This window comes from Poecilia reticulata, linkage group LG13 (assembly GCF_000633615.1).
Source record: "Poecilia reticulata strain Guanapo linkage group LG13, Guppy_female_1.0+MT, whole genome shotgun sequence".
Classification (NCBI taxonomy): domain Eukaryota; kingdom Metazoa; phylum Chordata; class Actinopteri; order Cyprinodontiformes; family Poeciliidae; genus Poecilia; species Poecilia reticulata.
Window position 1 is genome coordinate 6,140,303 of NC_024343.1, and position 20,313 is coordinate 6,160,615.

At 39.9% G+C, this 20,313-nt stretch overlaps 1 protein-coding gene across 3 annotated transcripts; it reads left to right on the forward strand.

Annotated features, from left to right (window-relative positions):
* Positions 1–13,529: 13,529 nt before the first annotated feature.
* atf5b (activating transcription factor 5b) lies at positions 13,530–19,095 on the forward strand. Of its 3 annotated transcripts, XM_008425139.2 has the most exons (4): positions 13,530–14,070; positions 14,701–14,922; positions 15,277–16,465; positions 16,935–19,095. In XM_008425139.2, the coding sequence occupies exons 2-4, from the start codon at positions 14,784–14,786 to the stop codon at positions 17,119–17,121; spliced, it is 1,515 nt and encodes a 504-aa protein (XP_008423361.1). In that variant the 5' UTR covers positions 13,530–14,070; positions 14,701–14,783; the 3' UTR covers positions 17,122–19,095. The 3 variants fall into 3 exon arrangements, with proteins under 3 accessions (XP_008423361.1, XP_008423363.1, XP_008423362.1); XM_008425141.2 differs by lacking the exons at positions 13,530–14,070; positions 14,701–14,922 and adding an exon at positions 14,948–15,004; XM_008425140.2 differs by lacking the exons at positions 13,530–14,070; positions 14,701–14,922 and adding an exon at positions 14,981–15,070.
* Positions 19,096–20,313: the final 1,218 nt, after the last annotated feature.

The following is a 20,313-nucleotide window of genomic DNA, read 5'->3' on the forward strand; positions in this document are numbered from 1 at the left end:
CCCACATTTCTTAATTCTGTGCCTTCGTAGGTGCAGCCAGTTAAAATGATCTACTGTCGCCGCACCATTAAAGTGAGAATCAGGTTATTATTTTATTTTTAGAAATTAATTTCCACCACTATTTAATATTGCTGTACAATCGTAACAGCTCATCAAAACAACAGTATTTTTTCCTTGTAGCTAAGCAAGAGGTTGTGTATTATTGTACTCTTAATGTTGTGCACTACTGAAGAAATGTGAAGAATGTATTGTAGCTAACAATGCCAGTAAACTTCACAGTGCCACCAGTGTAAGCCACGTGTACTGTAAAGAAAAGATGAGGCTGGATTTTGTATTCCGGACATTATTTTGGCCAAGGGGCATCGGACTGCGTTGATGTTGCAGTAGTTCAGGAATGAAACGCAGCACACACTGAGAGGTGTAAGGATTCATGCTGATCCTTACTGCGGTCATGACGGGTGCTGGTGCCTATCTCCACTGGTCAACATGCAACAGTTGGGGTAATCCTAGACAAGTCATCAGCCAATCACAGGGCAGCTCAGAGACAGACATGACACACACACACACACACACACACACACACACACACACACACACACACACACACACACACACACACACACACACACACAGAATCTAGAGAGATCAATTAACCTGACGATCATGTTTTTGGGGGAAGCCATAAAGAACATGCAAACTCCATGCAGAAAGCCCCCAAGATAGGATTCGAACCCAGGACCTTCTTGTAAGACAACAAGGCTGCCAACTGCTCTACTGTGCAGCAGCTACATTAATATATGCAAATAAACAAATAATTCAAATCTTTTTTTTAAATTAAAAAAATAACCATTTTATTGGCTAAAATTCATAACAGAATTTCTATTTCTATCAAATGAAGAATCTGCAGATACATTTTTTTTTCTAACATGTTAAGAGCTGAGCTTTTTCTGCTTTACTTGGCAACAATAAAGTGAGGGATTGATCTGTAGATTGTTTTGTTGATTAATTTTATTATCTTGATTAACTGGATAGAAAAGGTGTTTAATAAGACTTTTTTCTTAATATAAATTTGAATTTGAATCTTTTCAGGAGTTCTGGGTATATATGGGACATATTTACAAACAGGTTGTTTTTTTAACTGTAAAATGAGTATATTTTTTGTTGAATTTTGGCTTTTGTCGTTCTTTTAACAATGGGCTTATTTTGAATCTGTATACTGCAGTTATTGATTAATCGATTATTTGAATAATCATTTCAAATAACCATTTCCTTAGTTTGAAGTTTTGAATTAGATTTTCATCCCACCAAACATCCCCACAGTTTAACACTCCAAATAGACGTGTGTGTGCTCCCAGCAGCAGAGGGCAGCAGACACGTAGGCTGAGCAAATGTTTTCTTTTCTCTCATCTCCACCTCGGGGATGGGCTCATTAAATCGTTTTTCCCATCTCCTCTTCTCTGATGAATTCTTCATTAAAACGCTCCTCTACAAAGACGTTCTGAAGGAATGCAATTAAATGGGTCTTGATGATCTCAGAGAGATGATCTTTTGCAGCTAAAAGCTCCCTGAACGCAGCCCACTGGAGCCTTTCCAGAGCGATAGCTCAGACAGAGAAACAGTCCACCAGTGAATAACAAAGGGAAGTCAGCCGCTTCACGGGGATTTAGATGTTCAAAGGAGCAGCTTACGCCTCTGGGCCACGCAGGGCCCTCTCGAGTTGGAGAATGAAATCTGTTGTTTAACAAGCCTTTATTGGAATCCTCATGAACAAAAATGTTGGAGATTGGGGGACAAACAGAAGCCCACGGTGGTGGCACACATGAACCCGACATGAGGGAATATTTGTCAGAGAGCCCGTACCAAAGTGTGACTTTCATATTGGTATAACAAAATCCGTTGTGTGTGTGTGTGTGTGTGTGTGTGTGTGTGTGTGTGTGTGTGTGTGTGTGTGTGTGTGTGTGTGTGTGTGTTTGCTCGGGCCAGGATATGTTGGGCTTTAGGTGGTGGATGTAACAGAGCCGCCTGCCTCAGGGTCTCTCTGTTCTTTAGTTAGTGGAGTTTCTAGACGTTTCTGAACACGGTCTTGGTGTGTTTCAAGTCTCGCGGGAGTTTGAGGAAGCCGGACACCACCGCTTCCTCATCGCTGAGCTTTACTGCCCCTCCCTGCATAGATCTGTGTTTCAGCTTTAATGTTTACTCTTCAGAAACTTGAAATACACCAGAGAGATTTGGAGTCTTCATGCGACAGGTAACCAATCAAAATGCAGAGTAAGATTTCATCAAAAACATCGGCGGATGCTTTGTCCCACTTAGGTTAGACGGAACCAGCTGTAATATCATTTCGTCAGGGATGAACAGACGTCTGGTTGTTGGGACAACAGACTGAATTACTGCCAACAGAAAACTGTATGTTGTGTTTTACCTCTGGTACATTAGATCAATGGCGGGGGGGCAGGAAGGTCGGTTCACCCAGGGCACCAAACAGGTTAGGGGTGCCTCTGCATTGGATCATTGACTTTTTAAAACAACTGTTGGTCTGGTGATGTAAAATTGTCTAATAGGAATAGATCAGCATTGACTGGCCAACAACCATTTGGTCTTTACCAGGCAAATGATAATATGAGGTCACAGTGTAGAAGAACTTAGTTGGCCAGAACAGAGGCCTGCTGGTATCCCAGGACAACACTTTTGGGATGAATTAGAGTGGAGACCATAAGTCACGCCTCCTCGCTCAACATCAGTGTCTGACCTTGCTAACATACTGCTAAACCTCACTGAAGACTTCCTAAAAAAGCTGAAATTCTTGTAGCTGAATGATTTATTAACCCATTGTTAACCTCAGATTGACTCAAATGCCACCAGCCAACCTCCATCTATGACCTATGTGCTAAATGAGGAGGGAAAACAAGCCGAACCCCAACCTCTCCACCACCTCTGCTGCCATGAGGTTCCTGGTTGGAGGTGCTGAGGGAGAGAAAGAGGAAGAAAGAGAGAGAGCGGGAAAAAGAGAGAGAGCTGTTTGAAGTACAGTAAAACACAGCTCCCTTCAGCTCCCAGATCAAAGGCAGAGGATAACCAACAGCCTGCTGTAATGAGACCACGATGACTTGAAATCACTGGGATGGCTCGATGCCCCCCCCAAACTACCACAACATCGTTATGAGAGACCGCAGTGGAACACCCTGAGAAAGACAACAGTATTCTAGCAATGTAGGTTTCTCTGGGAGTAAACTGCTGCTCGGTGTGTGATCTTGTTAGAGAACCAAAGCTGGAGACACAAAGCAGAACCATGAAGGGCTGAGAAGAATTATTATACATATATATATATATATAATTTTTTTGATCTTCCGTTCACTAACAGTGGTGGACGACCAGCACAGGCAAATACATCTTATCTGTCTGGGTTAAATTTTATTTAAGCAGATGTAATGTACATGATTTATGCTCCCAGAGACATGTTCACAGGGTGACCAGACCAGGCCTGGAAAAATATTAGGATGGGTCAACAATAACAACAGAAACATAGCAGCCATCAGATKCCAACTGGTTGAGAGTGATGACAAAGGCTTTTCTTGTCTGTGCAGATGTATGTTTTTAAAGGTTTGGTTGGCTTTAGAGGCCTTTATTTGAGAGAGGTCAGACAGGAAAGTGTGTCATGAGAGAGGGGGAAGACATGCAGCAAAGGTCATCAGGCTGCGCTGAGGACTAAGGCCTCCTTACGTGGGTTAAGTTTTATCCCTGCACTGCCAGAGCACTCCAGTCCCACAAATATAAACATGTAGAGTTTCCTAAACGCTAACTGGAATTGTGTACTTTGTTAAAGCAAAGAATGATTTTCATTTCAGAAGTCAAGTATGGTGGATGACCTGTGATGCTCTAGGCCTGCTACTCTCCCTGAAGTCTCTGGACCTTTGTTGGAATGCATGGTTTTATGTTCTCTGATCATAGCCCTGGCAAATTTTACCTTAATTCTGAAAATGGGTCTTTTTTGGCTGTTTTATCAGGATGAAGACCCAAAATGTTTGACCGAGTGAACACAGAAATAGTCCACCAAAATAAAAAATGAGCTTCCTGCCATAGTCATTCAAATTACAGAGTAACACATGCTGTCCTGTTGGTGAATAGAGGTCATACAGAGTAATTTTGCCTAAATTATCTGTTAAAATGGGATTTTGTTCTCCCACCCCTGAATAAATATTGACAAATAAAGGTTTAATTTATCTCTTTTTTTGCCAGTAAGAGATTATGATCTTGGATAAAGATGAATTCATTAGAATGTTTTCACACATGAACAGTGCAACTACCACATAATTATGTAACGCAAATAAGAAATAATCAGTTTGTGAGGGAACCAAATGAACCTGATAGAAACAAAGATGTCAGTGTGAAGAAAAGCGACACATTTCCAGGGAAACACCATGATAAAAAATGATCACAACAGGAAATACACAGAGGGACATTTTCTGCTTCCACATGTGGAGGGTAGTTTATGTATTTTTTGCTGTGATAATGCCTGGTGCCACCGAGCCGAGAGCATTCTGACTCAGGCCAGCATCCAGCACCGGCTCCATCTCATCACACAGTCCAGGCAACAACAAGGCCAGGAGATAAAAACGCTGCTTTTAATTCTGTCAGTTTTCCTTAAACCTTTTCTGGCAAGAACATTTGTTGGTAATCACAGTTAGGTTTAGCACCAAGTCACAAGTTAGTGAATTTCAGAATTTACTTACAGAATCAATTCAAAGTAGAACAAAAAATTAAAATAAAGTACAAAATCTTGTGGCGCTTGAATCATAAAATAAGTTATCTGTATGTGGGTTCAAACAGAAAAAAGGACATGAACCATGAGCTCTTTGAAACAGTAGAATTCACACTTGTTTGTCTTCACTTCTGTAATGCTTTTCTCTCTTTTTTTAAACTAAATATATTTCCATGTAATAATTTTATCTAAACATATTGAATAGACTAGAAAGAACTTTTATTATCCTTCAGTGGTGAAATTCAGCAGTAAAGAGACTGTCAAGCCGAAGAACACAAAGATAAAATACCATAACAAAAACATTATTGTTAATAGACGGCACAAGGGCAATTTTACAGTATGAGAAAAAAATACATGTAATTTTTATCTCCAATTATTAATTATTTTATCTTATTATAAATAGCATTTTCAAATTCAAAAGGATGTGCAACTGAGTAGAATAATTTAACAAATTTACAAAATGAATATTTGGGAATTAAAAAAAAACCCAGCAAATTATTTACAAGAAGTGGAAAAATTTGCAAATAACAGCAACGATGTCAACCCTGCAAAACATCCAGGGATAACCATTAATCTTGTTTTCATCTAATAGCACGTCTTTTATTAAATGTCTATTCATATTCAGACAGGAGTGGAGTGAAATTAATTTCCTAACAATCACTTCCAGCTGGTGAAATCAGTGATTACAGCCGCTGTGCAGATCAGGAGGGATGGGATCTAATTGTCAATATTAGATAAGCGTTCACCAGCGTTATCATCACCATCTCACTGTCTAACATGCTCATATTAACTCCTGCTATAAAGCTAATTAATTACATTGTATAAGTGCCCCAGTGTGTGTGTGCGTGTGTGTGTGTGTGTGTGTGTCTGTCTGTGATCCTGTGAACTGTGCAATTACGGCTGGGTTTGCTGACGCGCCCGGCTCCATATCGTACAGATGAGAGGAGCAAGTGACATGCTGCCTTGCTTGTTCTCCTCAGGGAACATTTATCAAAACAATACAGCAGCCATCATTCAAACAGCTCTGCTCACTTTGAAGTCTCCCTGTCCTCTTGTTTTTTTAATCCTCATGCTTTTCCCATTGTAATCCCACTGTAACTGCAGGGATTCTTCCCCATTTGCAACAATTGTTCATACAAACACAAAAACAACGCGCGTGCACGCACACACACACACACACACACACACACACACACACACGCACACGCACACACACACACACACACACACACACACACACACAAGCACAATACATTGGGAGCAACTGGTTCAGTCGGAGGAGGCTGAATGTAAATGGGCTGCAGAGCTGGCGCTTGCCATGTGTCTCTGCCTCTGTGTTGCCAATCCCTGTAAAAAGTTAATGTAAGCAGGATTCACAGGGAGCTGGCGGTGATGAAATTATGGTGTAACTGATGCCAATGTGCCATAGCAGAGGAGTGCATGGCCGCTCACGTCTTTGAAGGAGGCTCTTCCCATCGCTGCGATGCTCTGCTGGAGAAGGCTGCTGCATGCCTTGTACAGTACAAACGGACAGATGGAGGGCAATACTGCACAAAGAGCGGGCAATCGTTTTACTGCATTTGAGTTTAAGCAATTCATACGTGGCTCCGCTATTGCGTTCAGAGCTGAAATAGTACGGGATGCATACAGATAATATGCAGTGTGTGGGGTAAACATGAAAGTGGTGGAGTTGTTTTTAATCCCGGCTGTTCAACTAAAATAAAATATGGAGCCTAAATATGAATAATCAAGTCAAAATGTTTGTTTTCCTCTGGAGCAATGACACAATTTAAAGTTAATTGTTATTGTCACCTTCTTAAAATAATGAAACTGTCTCTTTTCTTTTTTGCCAAAAGATAATTTAGGCTGAAAAAAAAAACTTTGTGAAAAGATGATTAGGTTATTTTAGACTAGCGGTTCTCAACGTGGGCGGTACCGTCCCCTAGGGGGCGTTCAGAGGACGGCGGGCGGCAGGGGGCGCTGGCGGACATTTTTACAAAAGGGGGGCGCTGGCAGGCCTTTGGGGGGCGTTTGGTCGAAGGTAAAGGTCACACCTTAAATGCACAACAATACCAGTTTAGACTTTGAGCAACTTGGTAAAACTGTATTGTGTAACATTAAACCATGCTTGGCTGCAACTGTATTGATGGCAGCTCTTCTTCTATTCAATGTTTGTAGCTTCTGTTAGCTTCTTGGTGCAGCTCCATTCACCTGCTACTGGTAGCTAAAATCACGACGCCCTCACTGTGTAAGGACCTGGAACTTTAGTTTTTCCACTGAAAGCTCTGGTTTGCACAATAAATGCCATGTGRGTGAARTTTTATGRATGATACTCTGATGTCCCATTCTCCTGAAGGCAGCACAGAGCTGCACCACCAGAAACTGACAAACACTGAAGAGAAGAAGAGCTATGATTAATGTAGTTAYAGTTCTATCCATGTTTTAATGTTGCAGAGMTCAGTCGTTTGCAAATAGATCAAAGTTTAAACTGGCATGTTGAACATCTTTTATCTGGTCATTTTGTGGAATATTTAATAACTAGAAAATGGCACAAAATAAGAATATTTTTCCACTCTGATTGGCTGCCGTTACCAAGTTTAACTTGAATGTTCATTGCATTTTTCGTAGACACCTGTGAAAATAATTTCTATTCCCATGACGTTTTTGTTCTCTGGTAAATTATTTTTGATGATAAATACAGAAACAAGCATAAAAATAAAAACATCTAGTGAAAGTAATATTAATGATAAAATAATAGTCAGTGCAAAGTAGCCTACAAATTCTTTGGTGGGGGCGGTGAGGGACCTGGATAAAGGCTGGGGGGGCGCTGGGCCAAAAAAGGTTGAGAAACACTGGTCTAGATCATATTTAAAAAATATTAGTTTGAAAGTCAATTTCATAAAGTGATGCTACAACAACAAATTATTTTATTGGGATTTCATGTGGTGACCAACACATAGTGCTATGTGAAGTTCAGAGAATCAGAATTATTTTTACCATCATAATTCTGAAAAGTGTGGCATGATTTTACTTTTAGCTCCCATTATGACTTTGTTGAACCACCTTTTTCTGGAATTCTGGAATTCCAGGCAGGGATCTGTGGGGCTTGCTGGGGTTCTAGATACACAATGCCCATCTGACATATTTGCCTCATCTTCTCTATAAAACTACTCAGGCTCCATCAGGTTGATCGGAAAGTGGTTGCTAACATCAATTATCAAGTCTTACCACAGATTCCTAATTTGATTTAGGCCTGTACATTTACTAGGTCAATCTAGTAGTTTTTTTGTCCTGACTATATTTCCACCCATCTTCACATCATTGCTGTTTGAGCAAGGCTTCCACACAGCCTGATGCTGCCACTGCCATGTTTCATTGTGTTGGTGTGGTGTGTTCAGGGTGGAATTTATTGTTAGTTTTTTTCATGTTTGCTTGGAAGACCCTGTTTACAAAACAATGTTAGGACAATGAGGCCCAAATCTATTGTTGTGTTTTGACCTCTTGTACTTTGTTTAGCTGGACTGAAGACACAAATGTCTTTCAGGGCTGTAAAGGTCGCTGACCCCTGGTTTATGTGGACAGTCGCGTCATGGTAGGCTTCCGACTGTCTTTCCATTTTCAGATGGTTTTGATTGAACAGAGGTCTTCATGGTGCTGTTTATTTTTCTCGCATGTTCTCCAGTAACCCTGTGAGGCCTTCACAGAACAGCTACATTTATACTCACAATAAATTACACACGGATGGATTCTATTTACTAATTAGGTGTCTTCTGTTGCTCACACTGCATCTTATTTAGGAGCAATGAGACCAAACGCTTGCCAGACTTTTCAGATTTTTTTTTTTTTCAGTGTAAAACATTTAAAAACCAGTAAGCTGTTTGTCTTCAGCATGTCTCTAATGTGCTGTTTTGTGCTCGTCTGTTTGTGGTTGTAATTGTGCGCTCCCACTCCATAACTTTTCCTGATCCTTGTGACCCACAGAGACTCCAAATTCACACACAGCTCACCAAAAACAGCTGCTGTCTGCAAAAACACAGCGCATGCAAAACAACGTGGGGGTGTGCAGGAGCGCTGAGGGGGAAGGCCGTAAAAGCCCACAGCTCCAGGAATGCCAAAACCCTGTTTCTGAGGGGGGTTGATGAGCCACTGTTGCCTATTACTATAGCAACAGGAAGACCTGGCTGCTTCAATCAGCTCCTGGTTTGTCGGGCAGGCAGAGGATAGGCCAGGGAGCCGGGTGGGGAGACATCTTAGTTTTGCTAATGAGGCCAGCGGGACTGGCTAGGTGTCATCCTGACTGTACGACCTCAGCAGCATCGTCGCCTGTCATGATGCCCGTCATGCTGGGGAGGTCAGACACACACACACACACACACACACACACACACACACACACACACACACACACACACACACACACACACACGCAGGCAGGTAGGCAGACAGCCAAAATGAGAATAGTGATCATTAAAATACAGCCAGTCATCATCACTTTTCACCAGGACCAACACATTCAATCTGCTGGAGAGACACAGAGAACAACACATACAACATTCATGAATGGGTTTATTGTTTTAATGATTCACTAAAGCTCATATTTTAATTATATGAAGGCCATGTGACATGACATTCAGTCCATGCATTGTGACATAAGGAAGAACGCTTATGCGTTTCCACTGTTGTGGGCTGTTATTTACTGCCTTTCAAATTCATCTGCACAATTTATATTTTCACAAAAAAAAAAACCCCAAAAACAGCACCTCTTAATTTTGGGATTTTTATGTATCACACATAACCAAAATGATCAGGCCATTCTGAAAATGATTTATATCTGCCCTCAAGTATGCAAAGCACACAGCAGATTCAACATTATCATTTATAAAATAAGAGAAACCAATGTTTAGACAGTTGTTTGTAAAAAAAAAAAAACMAAAACAAAAAACAACTAAGCACACTTCATTATTCAGCAGCCTTTAGAGCACCCTGTCACAGATTTGTCACTTTAGTGGAAAATTGAGTGCAAGGAGAAGTTTGATAGTAAAAGCAGCAAAAGCCAGTTGGGAAAATCAAATCCTTGACTTGACACTGAGTTAAGATAGGGATGGGCGATATGTACTTAGAATTTTATGGAGATATTTTGTGGTAATGTGATAATGATAGAGATTGTGATTAAAAAAAAGCTTATTTTTTAATTTTTAAGGAAATGTATGACAGTATTCATAGATTCACAAGCACAAATATTGTTCTTGAAAACATTTCTATCTGCAACAGGCTCTATAAGGACACCACTTGCACACAGTAATTACATCTAATCATATTTTCAAATTTACTGATATTCATTGAAGCTCTTGTGTAACAAAGTGGAGAAAATAGCAAAAATAACATTTGTGATCAAACTGCAAACTCAGCTTAAAAAAAAACACACAAAAAAACAAATAAAAAACATCAATACCTGAAATTTATGATGACAATAATGAATCTGAATTCTTATCAGGATAAAAAAATATCATGGTAAAGGATAAACAACGTGATAAATTCCCAGCTCTACGTCAGAACCACACAGGTTTATCAAGGACCTGAGTTTTACAGTGTCAGTATCACACCTGTCCTGCTGCTGTGCTCCTGTGGAATCACTGCTACGTTTTCAGTTTCTCTCTGCATTTTGGTGGTGTTTGGTTGGTAACTGAGGTCCTCTGATTGGGGGGAGCAGGTCTTTAAAGGGGTTTGGCTCATTTGACTCAGTGCAGTGTGAAACTCAACTGCAGCAGCTGAAAAATGAAGTAAATGTTGCAACTTTGGTTCCCAAGTGAACAGAGTCTACTGGACTGTGACTCAGCTGCGGAGCTGGAGGCTTTAAATCATGGCCTAACGTCTGTGATGTGTTTCTACCTGAAAGAAATCTGAATTCATGTTAGGAGAGGAAGTCAGAAGTTTAGAAGAGAATGAACGTTGACAGAAATTATTGTTCATTTTCCTCATTCACTGAAGTCAGTCACTATGATCCCTGGTTCCAGACAGAAAACACGAGAAATATGTTCTTTTTATTTTAATTATAAGACCAGGCTTTTAACCGTTTATACATTTCACTTAAATATCATTAATACATTTACTATTAAAAAGCAACATTTATTTATTGTCTGTGTTAATGTGTTGATAGAAACACATTAACACAGACAAAGTGAATAAAGCAGCAGTTACCATGGTGCTTATAGCGTAAGCTAATTTGTGTCCCTGGATTGGCTTTTCTAAACAATATATCTAAAAAGTATTCAGATGCAATAATATTAAAAGTATAAAAGTTGATATTGACAACATATGCAAAATCATACATGTGTATGTTTATTATTTTTGCTTATTTTTTCTGGTGCCTTATTTTATTACTCATTGGACAGGAATAAGGACAAAGACAGAGAGACGCACAACAAATGTCTGTTTTTAATAGAACAGAAAAGTTGAAGGAAAATATGAATATTAATTTTTTTCCCCACTCAAATTAACATTTTTCTAATGCCTGACAGATATAATTATTGGACCATGATGTGTTCAAGAATGTGGAACAGAACTGATGTAAACACTGATGGTAGATTATGTATAAACAAGAAAACCTCAGAAAGATTGTAATTCATTTTACTGAAGTGCACACTTGTATCTTCCACGTCATAGAAAAAAAAAAGTCCCCTGATTGTCTTGGATTGCATTTGGAAAGTTTTCACAGCGCTTAACTTCACTTCCACATTTTATTTTCCATATTCCACCTTTTTCCACATTGTGAGAATGTGGAAAAAAGTTGAGATTTTTTGCAAATGTATTAAATGGTGTACACAGTTGATTGGAAAGGCACACACCTGTCAATAACAGGTTCCACAGTTGACAGTGCAGGTCAGAGGTCAAACCCCAAGTATGAAAACAAATGAATTACCTGTAAATCTCAGAAACAGTATTGTCTTGAGGCACAAATCTGGAGAAAACTGTTAAACCACTGTTATCAGCTTTCAGATTTATTTCAGTATTTTGACATATATTTTATAGGTGACTCTCATATCCATTTTTATTAAACTCAACAATCTTTAGATCTTCATCCTCCTACAGTTTTTAGGAGTTGAGGCCAATTTTCTATAATATACAGGGACTCTAATCTATTAAATATGGTTGTCACGTTTGGCTAAAATTGTTCTTTGTGGATGTTTAGATGTCTGGAAAGGTTTGAAATCATTTGTCTAATTGTTGGTAATTCTTACTTAGATGATTTTACGGTTGCAAATTATTTTAAAACTAAGCCTTGGTAGTGTATGTTGTATTTTTTGCTTGCTTTATAAGCACGTTGAGGTGTCTCATTCTCTCTAGGCTATTGACTGTTTCCAACTGTTTTTTGTTCAGTTTATTATTGATTAATCTAACTAACTAAAGCCATCAGAAGGTATTAGAAGCTACTGTCTACAAGAATATGTTTTTATTCTTAGCATACAGCTGCTTGCTACTCAACACCTTTTCTGTGACGTTTCAAAATTGTCTAAATCTTAAAAAGAATAAAGACCAGTTAAAGCCCTGTACACTTGTTTACCACACAATCATCAATATATATATATTTTCTTTCAATCATATTTTTAAAGATACATTCACTTATATGACTCCTGTTAAAAGCTGAGACGTTTTGAGAGGACGTTTGTGTGGAGGCCTTTGTGCTGGGTCTGTCTGCATCCAGCTCTCACACTGTAAGAACATTTATGGGAAAAGACATCACTGACTAAAACAACCCTTCATTATCAGCTCATTTTCATCTAAGAAATAGTGCGCCATAAAAATGAACATACACACAAACGTGTCTCTGTGCTCAAATTCTGTCATCGATCAAAGAAAGGACTAAAAACGGGTAATTTTTTTTACTTAACTAGCTTATGACAGCTGATAAGGCTGATCCAAGTTATTTTTTATTTATGTAAATTTCAGATTTTTTTCCATTTCTTGTAATGTACTCATTTCCTTTATTATTAGTAGTATTATTATTATTATTTATGTGATAATGACCAATACTATGTATCAAAATAAACAAATGAATAATTTAAAAAATCCTTAAATGACATAATTTGGTATTTAAAACATTAAAATAAATACCCACTTCTGTTTTCTTTGGGGGAAAAAAAAAAACTAAGGCATGAAAAAATAACTAGGATCAAAAATCTGTAAAAGAAAAAATCTGAATTCCTTTAAAATGTTTAGTAAAGTGATTGTTACTTTTTTGTTTAGATTTGCTTTTACTTTTTTCTTAAAAAGTTCAAATTTCTATGAGTCCAAAATACATCCACACGTGTTACACCAAATATTAAAAACTAATTGAGGGGAAAAATAGCATTTGCTGATTATGTGTCATTCCAGGAGCAGGAGAGTTTTTCCTCCTTCCCCACGCACCACTATTTCTGACCCACAGTCCGCCAGGCGCTGGTCGCTGGTCCCAGGTTGGTGTTAATGCCTAATGATTACCAATCAGAGAATAAGTGATGGCAGGGCCAATAGGAATAGAAAAGTTCCCCCTGATAAACCAATGATGGGGCCACAATGTTACAGCGTTCAGCGAATCCCTTGCGGATCTGATGCAACAGGACTGCAACTAAAGTTACTACTCCGAACTGCAACATGATGTCCTTCCGCAGAAACGCACCCGAAACTAGTGCTGGGTGTTCCATCTGCTCGACATGTTCATTATTCATCCACACTGTCTGTTTTTTTAGTTTTTAATTAAATAGTTTGATTCTCGCGTGAAGAGAACGTGAATTAAATAGGTAACTAAGGAGTTTTACAGACGGTTATTAGCTTTCTAATTTTACGAACTACAAACATCCGTTTAGGCTTCTTTAACAACTTTTAAATCTTATGAAAGTAAAAAAAATACCTTTAGAAAAGCGAAATTAGATATTCTTGTGAGGAAGGATGACTTTTCTTGAAAAGAAAGTAAAAGAAACACCATGGTATTGACATAAATTGGAGCAGCACCTGTCGGACGGGCTCGTGCGGTTGACGCAAACAGCCCGAGGTCTCTGGATAATAGGAAAGTCCCCGGCTTCATGACGTAACGACCGCGAGAAGTCTGGAAACTGCGGATTAATCTCCAGCTAGGTGATCAGGTCTGGGCATTAGGAGTTGGAGAAGTAGCGGATTTAAAAACTTTCTGTCTGCAAGTCTGTTCGTGGTTCTAGCGCTTCATGAAGAGTCCCTGAGTTCCAAAAGCGAAATAATGGCTCTTTGAACGGCGTCCTCCTTCTGCGACGTTAAGCTTCGACTGCTTTGCTCCTACAAAACAACAGAGCAAGTATGGGGTGAGTACTGCTTTGGAGGAGCAGAGGAAAGTTAGCAGGGAAACAACAGCTGTTAGTTAACAGTTACTGTTAGACATTCGAACACTTTGTTTTACTGATTGGTTAGTGTAGTTATTAACTTGACACGCTACTTTAATTGATATTTCTATTTATAACGATTATTAGATTTTTTTTTTAAATTAAAAATAATTTTTTCAGTTTATAACAAAAATGGTATACTAAGAAACCCCAGGCATGTGTTTCACTTTGGTTTACTAGTAAACTTTAAACTCTAAATATTTTTGTTCTACAAACCTGTTATTCCCAAACTTAAACAGTTTGGTTTTACTTTTGTTATTTGTTTAAGTTTTTTTAAAATTAAAAATACATATTTAATTTTTTGTGTAGAGCTTTTTCTCAAGAAATGATTTTTTTATTAAACGCCATAAATCCAATACACCCTTCACACTATAAAATTATAGGTCAACAACAGATTAAATTTAAGAGAATTAATATGAGATTATTTAAACTTAAAAAACTATGTTTAGCCATTTTTAAATTGACTCTTTTTGTCGTACATTATTATGAATTATTAATTGATATGCAATTCGATATTGTGGGTTTTAACAGCTTTCGTAAAAATTTTCACAGATCTACAGTTAATTCCACAACTCTCGCCTCCAGCCAGCACATGGTTTGTGCTTTTGGACAACACGATCGAAGCAGTCGACACGATGGCGGCATCGATCCTTCGCAAGAAAATTCCCCCCATTTCCACAGGCGAGCTCGGCTCTCCCCCTCTCCCACAGGCTAACCATAGCCAATCACGGCTTAGGACGGGGGCGGAGCCAGCGGAGATGCAGCGCTTAATTGGTGAGTTTTGCCAAGACGGTTTTTTATTTTTCCACATCCCGAGGTCGGAGCCGCAGTGCAGCACGGGGGCTAATGTCGTACAGTGAGTACTGCTAAGTGGATTTTTATCGAATGCAGACGATGCTGTTCAATCATTTTCAGATGATCGGTTAGTTGTTCGCTTGGATCTTATCGGATGTGTTGCTTGCTTTTGATTTAAGCCTTTTCAAATTGATGCTCACTTTTGATATTTTATACGTTTTTCTATTTTTGTCATTTTTATTGTGCATATTTTATTCAAACAATTGCAACAAAATGGATTTCTTAAAAAAATTTTTAACACATTCTTATGATTTTGTGTCACATTTTTTCTAGGTGATGGTCACTCTGATTGGATGACAGAGAAAGTTGATTTGTCTTCATTTGTGTCAACGACCGAGTCTTCTCCGAGCTCATCTCTTCCACCCTCGCCGTTAGAACAAGATGTCAAGGTGCCCTCGGATCTGGAGGTTATGACCTCCCTACTGCAGGAGGAGCTGGCTCAGCTGGAGGACTACTTCCGCTCCGAGTCCACATCCACCACAAATAAGTTGGAAAAATCCTCAAAATGTGACAAGGTTTCCCAAGCAATGGGCTCCCAGTCTTATTATCAGTTACCCTATGGCTCATACGGGACCAGCCAATCAGAAACCAGCCCTGTGGTAGTTACCTTGGCAACAGGGGAACTGGACCTGGCCAGCTTCTGTGGCGGTCCCATCAGCAGAACCAAAATTGCACGGCCCGCCCCGTACAGCTACCACCACCGCTACCACCACAACAATGGGCGCAGGATCCTGGGCGAGTCTGTGAAAGTCGGCGACGAAGTGGGTCTGGAAACGTGGGGCTCCAGGGGATGTTACTCAGGGAGCACAGAGTTTTCCGTGAACCACTACTCCACACTGAAAACCGTGAGCAAGAACAGCATCGGGAGCGTGAAGAAGGTGAGAGAATGTGCTTTATCGTTGAAGGAGGAGGAGAGTTACTGTTTTTCCGAAGGAATGTTTTGCAGCGAAGAGATTGCCAGAGGTTTCTGCTTGGGTGGCTCATACGACGGCCACCACAAGCGAGAAGGACAGCTGATGCACAATGTGAAGGTCAATGTAAGTTATGACAGCGCGGGGCTTGAGGTCTTGCACTGCAGCAAGGATGGCGGACTCTCTGGAAGTCTTCCCCAAGAGACAATGGTGGCCGGCGACAGCTACTTCCATCAGTCCATGGCCAGCACGGATCCGTACCATAGCTTTATAGGAGACCTAGACCAGCCGGCTCAGGCACAGGCTGTGGAGCCCCAACACGGCCACTACCTCTATCCAGAATGCCTTGCGGACCAAAGCTACGAATGTCTGTCCAGAGGGGAAGGCGAGGGGCCACTGCTGGGTGCCCCCATACACCGCCCCACCCAGAGGTTAAAGGACGAGCCCTGTTCCATGAAGCCAGCCCTGGTGATGGGAGCAGGTTCCCTGGATACCAGCAATGGAGAGAGGAAGCAAAAGAAGAGAGACCAGAACAAAACCGCTGCTCACAGGTAAGCAACATCCTTCACTTTATTGTTTCCTTAGAAAGCATGCTCCAACCTTGGAGAACAGTTGAATCAAGACAAAGTGATAAACTAGGTTTAAGAGATAGGATGAACTCGGAGCATGAGTGATCATCTGGGTGCACCCAGACCCAGGGCTGGTGTGTGATCATGGTCCCATCTATCAAGCAAAGACGATTTCGTCTTTTCCAGGATGGCTTGATTGTTACATAGACCACAGTGCTTTAACTGTTCCTGTGGAGTGTAGGAGGGGATCGGAAAGCCCCTCACTGGCTGCCAAATTCTGCTCCTCCTAGCTAATTCTGTCAGGCTGTTTGGGCTGAACTCAGAACTGTAGATGAAAACTTAGGATAGTGAAGGGACCTTGACTCATGAGTAAATTTGCAAGGCAGCAAAAATCAGTAGATGCAACCTAATCCTCCCCCGCCCACCCCTCACCCCTCTGATCCTGTTACAGGTACAGGCTGCGTAAGAGGGCGGAGCTGGACTCTCTGGAGGAGGAGCTGCATGGCCTCGAGGGACAGAACCGGGAGCTACGTGACAAGGCGGAGTCGGTGGAGCGAGAAATCCAGTACGTTAAAGATTTACTGATCGAGGTGTACAAAGCTCGCAGTCAGCGGCTCAAACAGGATGGCAGTGCCTGAAGACGCCCCCCTCAAACACCCTCCATCCCCCACTACCCCAACCTCACCCTCCGCTCACCTCAACCACCGTTCCTTCCAGCCAGCACAGAGAGAACAATCACGCCAAGAGCACCGACCGGTTTTTGTCTCAGCACGATTGAAAGGATAGTTGCATGATCCTGGTAGTTCATATCCAGAAAAACAAAAAAGAAAGACAGAACAGAAAGAAACTTTGTCCTGAAAAAGAGAGAGAGAAAAAGAGAAGTGTGGAAGTGGGTGAGTGAACTGTGAGAAGCCTTAGTGAGGTGGCTTCGTGAGGAGATGCCGAACTTGTCCGTGACCACTGTGATCCGAACTGAACTCACAGCCTTGTGACGATGCGCCGATGGATCGTCATCGCTCTCTGGATTCGTGGTAGTGATTCGAAATTTGCTTGTCGTTTTTTTTGTGACACACATCGGCAGCATCAAGGCAGACTCATACTAAATATATATATTTTATTTTATAATTTTATTTTTACCTGATAACTTATCGTTTGGTTAAAACAATCAAATTAATAAAGGGGATTGCTGGCGAAAGTGTGTAACATGTTTTATGAATATTCACTACTGCAGACATTTAGAGATTTTGTATTGCTAAACTGTTGAGTACTTCCACCTGTCCTCCCCCTTCCTCTCCACTGAGATACCCGATGCATGTTTGATTTTGGAAACGCATGTGCGAGTGTTATTTGAAGGCAATATTATGTTAACTGCATGGCTTCAAGATCTTCACTTCGCATCAGTTCTCTGTCCAATCAGCCTACGACCTTTCTCTCGTGTTGTCCCATTGGTGCAATTCCCGCTCAGGTTTTTGGTTTCCTGGACGGAGAGCAATTTAGCCCCCTTTTTTTTACTCCTCTCTATCTGCCCCTTGACTTTATTTCGCGGACACACAATCACCTACCGAGGCAACTATGATTGTTGTCGACTTCCTGGGAATTTTGTTGTCAATCAGCTCAATTTGATGTAACTTTAAGATTCAGGTCCTTTTTTTATTATTGGATGTCAATGTCAGGAAATTTCTTATTCATCAGGTAGATTACAGCCAAATAAACCAGTTATGTGGTGTCACTCATCTCTGCCTTTGGACTGTTTTTGTTTCGGCTGCGTGGTGCTTATCAGACGTTTGTCTTGCAGTCATCAGAATGCTTACGTCAGCATTCTGATGGCTGCATCAGAATGCTGGCTGCAGTGACCAGGTAGGGTTTAGGGGTAGGGTTTGGGATTAGGGTTGCACACATTGAGTAATATCACAAAGAGCAAAATCATAAAGAAATGCAGGCTTTGATTGACAGCTTAGCTTAATAAACTGTTTTCCTTAAGAATTCTGATCTGATATTAAATCACTTTGTCCAAACGACTCAATTTGGGGGTGAGGAAGCATGGCTGATCCAGCTGCCCCTACCCCCAACAAAAAAGACATTTACCCGCTTTGTTCATTCATCACGATGGTTTCCCCATGGGGCCGAGTGGAATTGTATCAAGCTGCAGCTGTCAACAGACAACAGAAGTTGCCTATCTTATCTGCTACAGCTTGAAGAGGTTGTTTGCGTGTGTGTGTGCGTGTGTGAAGGCGGGTGTGTGTGAAATCTCTTGGTATCTCCCCTAGCAGTTGTAGGCCTTTCAAGTGAATGAGGCAATATCGCACAATACTTGCCGGAGACGGAGAGAGACGCAAAGTGAAGTGTGAGAATGAGAGCGAGCTGGGCTGACAGAGAATGTCATTAAAGCCTCTCGCTTCCGTTTGTTTGGGGGGGGAGGAGAAAAAAAAACTGACAAAGATTCACAAGACTTCAGGCTTCATTATAACTCAACATTGATTTGTTTCTGTTTGTGTAAGATATGACATGGAAATGAATACCAAATGGATTCTCATGTTGAAGCTTAGAGTCTCATTACCACTGGCGAACATCGTAATGATGTGTGTAAATAAATTAAAATAAAAGTGAACAGATGAAACGTGAGTTTGTGGTTATTTCTATGTCTGTGTTGGTGGCGGATCAGAGCAGAAAGGTAAAGCTACAATAAATATGTGCCTGAATTTAGGGTTTATGATGTGTTTACAGGCAGAAATTGATCATTGCTCACTAAAAATATATTTAAGCTTTTCTTGTCTTTTTAAATTTTGACACAAATGCAAGGAAMATTCTCAATGTACAGGACACACCTATAAAAACAGGGTTTTTATGCAGTCTGGAATCTCCACTGGTCATTTTCTCCAGGTTTGGATAAAAATAGAAAAACAAAACCCCCAAGTACTGAAACATTTTTGATTTCCCAAACGTTTTCTTAATTCTATCACCAAAAAGACAAAATCTGAATTTTGAAAGCAAAAGAAAAAAAAATAATTCTTTACTTTTTAGGTATCATATTTTTGTTATTTGTCTGTTGGCTGAAACATTTAACCATGATTTTATTTTATGTTAGACTAGTTGAAAATTGATCTATTTTAATACTAATTAATCTAAAAACATTTTTAAAAGATATATTTTTCAATTTTAGGTATCTGAATTTAATCAGGCTTTTTTTTTAAACGTAAAGGCTGAAAAAAATACTTAGAAAAAGAAATTGATTTTAGATAATCTAACTGAGTGAGATAACCCACAGTTAATTTAAAGTGGATAATGTAGCTTTTTTTGGCATCCAAGAATTAGATAAGGTTATGGCTTACTTTTACAAACGGATTATGTATTTTTTTTTTTTTAAGTAGAAAAAAAAACTTTAAAATTTGAGTCTGGAAAAGTATAGAACTTCCAGATAATCAAAGTGTAGAAACCCTGTAAAAAAGAACAAAAATAAAATCATATAGTGAGAACATTTATCTTGGAATCATGAGTAAAATATTTCGTGTTGCTACAATGTCAACACACATCTCCACCACCAGGTGTCACTCTAAGCTTTAAAAGAGCCTCACGTTTTCTTCCAATGCCCCAGTTCGGTAAGATTAAACAGACAGCGGTGTCACAGTGGCAAAAAGCTGTAAAAGAGCTAAGTTGTTTATGTAAAGAATTAAGATAAAAAAAAAGTCATGCTTTTTTTTTTGAGAAGGAAAAATGATAAGGTAAAAACTAGAATCAAAATAACATACATTTATTTTCAGTCTCTTTGAGTACTTTGTTCAGCATTTTTCTGTGCAATTACAACTGTAAATTTCCAGCTTTGCACATGTAGC